At 41.4% G+C, this 8,637-nt stretch overlaps 1 protein-coding gene across 2 annotated transcripts; it reads left to right on the top strand.

Moving 5' to 3' along the window:
* Window positions 1-2,403: 2,403 nt before the first annotated feature.
* Window positions 2,404-4,135, top strand: BEX3 (brain expressed X-linked 3). 2 transcript variants are annotated; one of them, XM_023202213.1, is made up of 3 exons: window positions 2,404-2,688; window positions 3,089-3,167; window positions 3,524-4,135. In XM_023202213.1, the coding sequence occupies exon 3, from the start codon at window positions 3,551-3,553 to the stop codon at window positions 3,884-3,886; it is 336 nt and encodes a 111-aa protein (XP_023057981.1). In that variant the 5' UTR covers window positions 2,404-2,688; window positions 3,089-3,167; window positions 3,524-3,550; the 3' UTR covers window positions 3,887-4,135. The 2 variants fall into 2 exon arrangements, with proteins under 2 accessions (XP_023057981.1, XP_023057983.1); XM_023202215.2 differs by having other exon boundaries at window positions 2,415-2,688; window positions 3,569-4,133.
* Window positions 4,136-8,637: the final 4,502 nt, after the last annotated feature.

The following is an 8,637-nucleotide window of genomic DNA, read 5'->3' as shown; positions in this document are numbered from 1 at the left end:
GAAAAACAACCAATTTGCCTCAGTACTGGATACATTCATTCAACAAATATTCAGTAATCACCTATTTGGTGCAAGGAACACTATTAGTCATTAGGTATGCAAAATAGAACACAGCAAGCATGTTTTGGGCCCTGATGGATTTTAAGAACAAGTGGGTCTAGGTAAGGAAAGAATCATACTCTGCCACTCTTCAAATCATGTTAGAAATCATCTCATAACGATAAAAATAATGTCAACAAAAATTGATGACTTACTAGGCTATTTAGTAAATTATTGTTATGTGTAATTCTAACAATCCTTGTCTCACAGAGGAAGCACACAGACCTTGATAAGTAATCGATCCAAAGTCGAACATCAAGTAAACAGCCTACTGAATTTGAAACCAGACTTGTCTGATACTATTGTTCATGCTTTGAAACTGCATCATTCCAGCTGATATCATTAATATAGCAATCTGTATAAAAAGTTCTTAACTGTGAGACAGAATCCAGGAATCACTAACATTTCTTTAAAAGACAAACATTGAGTGTGATTTTATAATTTGATGTTTTGGAGTTATGTACTAATATATCTATATACTTCTAGAAGAATATATATGTAATTTTATATGGAATTTATATCTCCAAAACCTCTAACTATATATGCACTGGGCATATACTCTTCCTTTATTCACTGTGTCATCTGGTTTGGCAGCGTAGGAAATTCTATAGGAGTCTGGGGCCAAAACTAGAGTTTGTAAGCATTTGTCTGGCTTATCTTGCCTCAGTGCTGCATTTAATGCTTTTGGTTCCTGATCATAAACAACAGATACTAAATATTTTTTATAACAATGCCACTTTCCTAAAGATATCTCCATTTTCTAGCTGTGATAATTTTTTAAAAAGTGATTTCAAGTTGGAGAAAGGAACATTTGCAGTCAGGATGAGGTTCAGTCTCAAGTTAAGTTGTTTCACACATCCCCTGCTTTTTTCTAATATATTTTGAAACATTCGCACCAAAGGGTAGATGGTTTTGAAACTAATTTCTGCATAATATGTACTTAACTTCTGAACTCGTACTAAAAAGATATTTGTAGGGGTGGTTTGAAAGGTTTGGAAAGGAAAGCGGGGAATAAAAGACTCCCTTTCTCTGATGACTGTGGTATCAAAAACATCAAAGTTACATAAAATGGTGAAGATCTGACGACCGGACTGCTCCCTGAAGATTTACTTTACAGATTATTTCGAAAACACCAACTGTATTCAGAAAGAGTGCCGCCTTTTTATAATTTTTTTTTTTTTTTGAGACAGAGTCTCGCCCTGCGGCCCAGGCTAAAGTGCAGTAGTGCGATCCCGGCTCACTGCAACCACCGCCTCCCGGGATCAAGCGATTCTCCTGCCTCAGCCTCCCGAGTAGCTGGGACTACAGGTACACACCACTATGCCCGGCTAATTTTTTGTATTTTTAGTAGAGATGGGGTTTCACCATGTTAGCCAGGATGGTCTCGATCTCCTGACCTCCTGATCCGCCCGCCTTGGCCTCCCAAAGTGCTGGGATTACAGGCGTGAGCCACCACGCCTGGCCAAAAATAAAATTTCAAACGAGCTAGTATGTATCAAAAGTAATGGTTTGATGTTGTGTGGAGCCCAGAGAAAATATTTCGTGTGGCACAGGTCAACATAAACAATAAGAGAGATTTCATTCTCCAGGATAAAGCATTTCCTTTTTTTTTCCGTTTTTTTGGACAGGTTCTCGCACTGTTGCCAGGCTGGAGTGGTGTGATCCCGGCTCACTGCAACCTCCGCCTCTCGGGTTCAAGCAATTCTCCTGCCTCAGCCTCCCGAGTAGCTGGGATTACAGGCGCCCGCCACCACGCCCATCTAATTTTTGTATTTTCAGTAGAGACGGGGTCTCACCATGTTGGCCAGGCTGGTCTCGCACTACTGGCCTCAAGTGATCCGCCCGCCTCGGCCTCTCAAAGTGCTGGGATTACAGGTACGCCACCGCGCCCGGACAGCATTTCTTTCAAAATTAAAAACTTATAATTTATAATTTTCGGAAGCATGCAGATATTTTAAGGAAATAAAAAGAAATATATACAGCCCACTCCACTTCCTTGCCCCTCTTTCTGACAAGTGCCCTCCTGCCTCCCCACCTTAGCCATCACTCTAAATTTTCTAGAATGGTAGGACTTCAGGGGCTACGTGGGCATTGATGGCTGTGCACACGCAAGGGGCAGGAGTGGGAGTGTAGCACAAAGCCTGTTGCCAGGTAGAAGAGGAGAGAAAGCAGAAAAGGCCAAAACCAAGGCCTGAAGTGAGAGGGGGCGGTGGTGGATGATGCAGACCCTCCCTGGTAACCAGAGGAGGGCAAACTCCAACCGCAGAGCAGTGATGCCACTTGTGGGCCCTCAGATTGGAGAGAACCGAGAAGAGTGACAGGGCTGTGCGCTCTGGGGCACTTCACGCAGACGGGAGTAGGGAGGCTGTTTTTTGCGCGTGCATATGGCGGTGGGGGAGAAGGGGGGGATCCTGCTGCACTGGCCGCCCAAGTTGGGGGGCGAGCTCGGTGGTGACGCGCGGCCCTCACGTGACCCAGAGCTGCAGAGCGACGCAGCCTTCGGTGCAGTCGTCACTCGCGTCTGGCTACCAGCTCCCCGCTGCCCTGAGCTCGGCGGGCTGGCATCCGGCCCGGAAAAAAGCGGAGCAGGTAAGGGCCCCGGGGCCCGCGCGCCCCGGCCATGCCAGCAGCGGCTGACCTACCCCGGCAACGGGCGCAGAACAGCGCAGGGGGTCCCCGCCAGCTTTCTCCACACCCCAACATGCTTGGGAACATAGAGGCCCCCAAGGGTGGGGAAGCAGGGGCGGCTGGGTTTCCAGGGGCGGCAGAGCCACCAACAGTGATGGAAAACCACCCCCGAGTCCCTGCAGGAAAACCGGGAACACCGCGGGGGGCGGGGCGGCCGAGGGTGGGGTGGGAGCGGGGGGTGGGAGACGCGGGGCGCTGGAAGCTAGGGGAGCCCGGGCCCGGGGCAGGGAAAGTGCCGGCGGCGGCTGGTCCTCGCTAGCGTTCCTCTGCAGCAGCCCCCCCAACCCCTGCCCGACTGCAGGTCTGCGAGGCTAAGTGTCCCCGCGGCGCACCTCGCAGCGAGAATCCGGAGGAGGAGGAGACTGCAAGGATAGGCCCAGGTCGGTTCGAGGGACGGTGGTGGGACGGGGGTCGGAATGTGAGGAAAGCCCAGTCTGAGACCCCAACCCCCTCCACCCCATCCCCCACTCCTATACCGGTCCTCCATTTTGGTGCCTGCGAAGCTCTGGGAAAGAATCCTGGGAAAGGAAAAATGGTGGGTTTGGGGGAAGGGAGGTAAGGGGAGAAAGCTGGAGGGAGGGGCTCTAATTGGAGGCCCCCTAGAGGACGCACGGAACTTCTAACTTGGGAAAAAATGAAATGAAAAAATCCTTTGATATCAGGGCTCTTAATCCTGCTGGTCAGTGCACCAAGCATTCAGTCTCTCTCCTTGCCTTTGTCTTACTTGTGTTTAAAGAAAAACCACCAGAAAAAAAATCTCATCATGGCAAATATTCACCAGGAAAACGAAGAGATGGAGCAGCCTATGCAGAATGGAGAGGAAGACCGCCCTTTGGGAGGAGGTGAAGGCCACCAGCCTGCAGGAAATCGACGGGGACAGGGGCGCCGACTTGCCCCTAATTTTCGATGGGCCATACCCAATAGGCAGATCAATGATGGGATGGGTGGAGATGGAGATGATATGGAAATATTCATGGAGGAGATGAGAGAAATCAGGAGAAAACTTAGGGAGCTGCAGTTGAGGAATTGTCTGCGTATCCTTATGGGGGAGCTCTCTAATCACCATGACCATCATGATGAATTTTGCCTTATGCCTTGACTCCTGCCATTTATCATGAGATTAATACTGTGATTCCCGCTGTTTTCTTTTTCCTTGCATTTTCCTAATATGCCTTTACTGATCCGTTTGCTGTGAACCCTATGTTATTTCCATGTGTCAAGTGGGTCTTGTGTTGCCAGCTTCTATTTGGAGATTGCCTTTGCATTCAGTCTTAAGTTTCTGTCAGCAGTAGTTTCACCCATTTGCATGGAAAAATTTAAAGCTAATAAAGCAATTTAAAAAGCAATCTATACATTTATTGTCTCATTAAAAATGTATACTTACATATAACAGATGAAGTAAAAAAAAATCTGAGATTAAATACACTAGGGTGTTAATTGGGGCACATTTCTGTGTGGTAACTAATCCCAGCACTTTGGGAGGCTGAGGTAGGCAGATCACGAGGTCAGCAGATCGAGACCATCCTGGCTAACATGGTGAAACCCTGTCTCTACTGAAAAAAAAAAAAATACAAAAAATTAGCCGGTCATGGTGGCACACGCCTGTAGTCCCAGCTACTCGGGAGGCCGAGGCAGGAGAATGGCTTGAACCCAGAAGGCGGAGGTTGCAGTGAGCCGAGATCAGGCCGCTGCACTCCAGCCTGGGCGACAGAGCATGACCTAGTCAAAAAAAAAAAAAAAAAAAAAAAGATGATATGTGACATTTTTTCCTTTTATTTTCTGGAGTTTGAGAAGCAATGAAAATTATTTTTCAATGAGATTATGAATGTAGTGCAGATACATAACAATACTGGCTCAACAAATTTGAAGAATAAACTAAGTATCCTTCAGTCTTAACTGAAATAATAAACCTTCCCTTTATTAAAGATACATTCCTTTAAAGAGCCCGTTTTCTGCTCTGTGAAATGGGGAACAATGCTTGTCTTACAGGGCTGCTGAGTGGAACTGATGAAATGTGGAACTGTGTTGGGCTGACTTCTGTTCCCAACTCCCCAACATTTAACAGGACCGGGACCCCCATCAGGTACTTAGGGAGGACTGGAGGAATTATCACTCATGTTTACAAGTCCAGACAGTGAAAATAGGTGGGTTCCCCCATGTCATTCTTGTTATTTGCAATCCTCCTGCTCCCCTGATTACTTATTAATAATAAATTCTTAATTGGCCACACTTTCCTTTCTGCTGGATCCTGTTTCTGTTGCTGTTGACGAGGTGCTTGCTAGGGTCTTCAAGGTAACAAAGCCCCACTGATTTCTCTAGAGTCTCTCGTGAGCCAAATCCCCATTTGATCTCTATAGAATTGTGGAGAATGTCTTTATAATTTAAGAGTTATATTTATCCCGGTGAGTACAACTCTTGTGGTTCTTGGGATTACATTGGTTCTTAGAAAAATAGCCCTTTCTAGTTTTCTTTCATAACTCCTTCAAATAACTCAGACAAGAGTGCACTGGGAACTAGCTCAGGAAATGCATCTAAGTGTGCCCTGAATTGCATTACTACAAACCTCCACAATACAAACAGGCTGAAGGCTTTATTTGTGCCTGTGTTTCTATCCTTGACATGGATTTTCTCAAAGGAGGCTCTTGGCAGGCCTGCCCACCCAGTTTAACAGACTTACCCAGACCTGTAAGTTAATTGGGGGAACACATTTTCTTTAAAGCAGAAACACACTCCCTTCTTGTCCATACCTGAACCATGAAACTACTTTGTAAGTTCTTAAAAACTATATTAAGTATTTGGCATTGTTATTTCTTTGTGAATGTGTGCCCTTTTCTCCAGACAGTTTCTGGTATGGTGCCCAACATAGTAGATATTAAATTACTAATATTTTGATTGATTAGTTAACTAAAATAGAGTTAGAAATCCAGCTCAAAACTGTCCCTAACTCACTATCCTTAACTAAGGGGCCAAAGGCAAGTAACTAGTTATGTGGAAAGCATTACATTGTTTCCAAAGAAACATAACAAGGAAAGTTTCTAACTCAAATTCTGTAAACTTTTTTTTAAACGTTGTATATGTTAGTGTTTAGGGAAACATAGACCCCTTACTTGAATCATAATCACCTAGGGAAAGTGTTAAAAATGCTGACAGCTGGGTGCTCTTCCCACCCCCTACCAGCCACTGTCACCACCTGAATCATCAGAATCAGGAATTACTATTTTGACAGTTTCCCAAGTGATTCTCACACATCTGAGTTTTGACAACATATGCATAGAGAAACATTGACAGTAATTACACCATTTTACAAATATCGTGATCCAAATTACCTTACTTAGTTGATTCCACAAAGAATATACGTTTCCAAAGTACAGCATTCCAAAATTAGACTACATTAGACCATCAATGTATGTTTATACTTAAACCAGTACTGTTTAATCCTCTTTTCAAATATCCTATTAAACTAACGCCTTATCATGAATTTATTATTAATAATAAATGTATAATAATTATGAAATTATTAAATAAATTATGCATTATCATTTCTATGCCAACCTGTGCCCTTTCACAACAATGATTTTGTCTTAATCTCCCTGGAGCTCAGTTTCTAGCACAGTGCCTAGTATAGTAGACGTTTCATAGCATAATAATTCATTTAATTAATTCATTTACTAATTAATTATTAAATTATTTTAGGATTGTAGTTTATCTAAAACAATATATAAGAACATTTTGAGCCTGTGGAGTTTTTTAAAATACTTTCATATTTTAAAAGTTTCTATAAAGAACATTTTAAAATGTTAATACTTTTTATAATTATTTATATAATGTCATCATACATATTTGGATCGTGAATATAAGGAGAATATAAACAAAACCATAATCCAGTCATCCAAAGATACCATTCGTAAGTTTTTTAATCTTCATCTTATATTTTATCATGATAAAGCTAGGCTTAGAGTCTCTTGTGAGGAACACTGCCTCTTTCAAAGCCCCTGTGAAAGAAATATGTTTAGCTTGCCATGTTTGTTACTGTTTTTATAATTTCTCCCCTCCACTTATCAAAGCTGATTGACTCACATTTGATCAGCTTTCAGTTAATTAGCTCTTGATTTTCAAAGCTCAAGCCATCACATTTCAGAAGTCCACTCACAGTGATCTAATGTAGTCCAATTTTGAAATGTATTTTTGCAAATTTAGAAATATAAAGTAAATATATTTATTTATAGAACAGGACAGAACTATTTATTTATGAAACTTAAAAATTGTCTTAGAAGTAGAAAAAGTTTTGAGTTTCATAAATGAAATGGGCAAAATTCCACGTCTACTCTGTCTCCTTTCCTGACATCACATGTATTATGTAGTAAATGTACTGATTTTGTTTAGAAAGGTCCAGTTTTTAAATTTTCAGAAAGATAGCATGTTATGTAGTCGATATTTCATGTGTAACCAGCTGGAATGCTTTCTAAGTGATACAACTCTACATAACCCAATAAATAAGGCATCCCTATAAACTTGAAAATCTAATTTAAAAAAAAGTTTGCCAAACATTTGAAAAGTCACAATTAGCATGTTTAGAAATTTATTCTGATGGAAAATATTTTCTATTTAATAAAAATAAACTTTGCTGAGTTTCATATGAAGAGAGAAATCTTCAGATGTATGCCCATTTTTAAAAATCGTTTTCACACAAATGAACTTTGTGTTTCTGACTGTAAAGTAATGCATTTTTGTTGTTGCTTTGAGCAGAAGAAAAACTGTATTAAGAAAGTTTTAAAATATTTTCTTCAACACCTTGTTTCTTTTCCTAAGATCACATGAGTATCAATTAATTTTAAATTGTTGTCTATTTTTTCCCCAAATTAATACATATTACTTAGTTTGTAATTAAAATTTGGTTTTTAAAAGAGGAAGCAAACTAATGTGTCAGTTATTAAAAGAGTGGAAAATTTGTTGAAAAAGAATAATGTATTTCAAACTAGTTCTGGATCCTTTAGCTGATTATGTAAACTTAGTAGTTATTGCCATGGTAATGCATTAGTGTTTACTATACTCACTGGTAAAATGGAGATGATAATTTCCAGGGCTGCTGTGAGACCCAAAGGAGGTAAAGGGCATGTGAGTGAACAGTGTTGGGTGACTTCATGTTTTCACCTGTACATTCAGAATCCAAGTACCTCAGATCCCCTTCAGCTGCTGAGAGTGGTAGTCAAACTGTGTCACAGTCCCACTCCATCCCTCAGCTATGATGACCCACCCACTCCTCCCAGTTCTGCACTCTCCACTGGTCTTGATCACTACAGATTTCTCTAGACACCTCAACGTGCTAATGTCCCAGTTTATATCCTACAGAGGTGTGCATAAAGACCTACTTGAATTACAGTTGTACTAGCTTTGGTGAGTACTGTCTTAGTGATGCTTGGACCATGGTATGTTTTATATTTTTAGCAAAAGAGGCCTTTTTCTCAGCTTGTATTTGTGGTTATAGGATATTAGGGGCCAAGTCTTGCTTTTTTATCCACTCCAACAATCTCTGTCATGTAATTAGAGGGCTAAGACAATTTCCGTTTCAAGTGACTATCAATATGGTTGTCACACAACCACAATGTTCTGTTAATCTTTCAGTCTTTTCTCTCTGTGTCTCATTTCAAATGGCTTCTTTTGCTATGTCTTCAGGTATACTATTCTTCTACAATGTGTAATCTGCCATTAACTTCATCTAGTATATTTTTTCATTTCAGACATTGTAGATTTTATCTCTAGATGTTTAATTTGAGCCTTTTAAATTTTTTTTAATATTCTATGTCTCTACTAAACTTGTTCACTCTTTCCTCTAGCTTCTTGACCACATGC

This window comes from Piliocolobus tephrosceles, chromosome 12, assembly GCF_002776525.5.
Source record: "Piliocolobus tephrosceles isolate RC106 chromosome 12, ASM277652v3, whole genome shotgun sequence".
Lineage (NCBI taxonomy): Eukaryota > Metazoa > Chordata > Mammalia > Primates > Cercopithecidae > Piliocolobus > Piliocolobus tephrosceles.
Note: the sequence above shows the minus strand (reverse complement) of the source record. Positions and strands in the feature narration are given on the sequence as shown.

Coding starts and splice junctions, on each gene's coding strand:
- BEX3 (XM_023202213.1), top strand. CDS start 3,551: ATGGCAAATATTCACCAGGAAAACGAAGAGATGGAGCAGCCTATGCAG.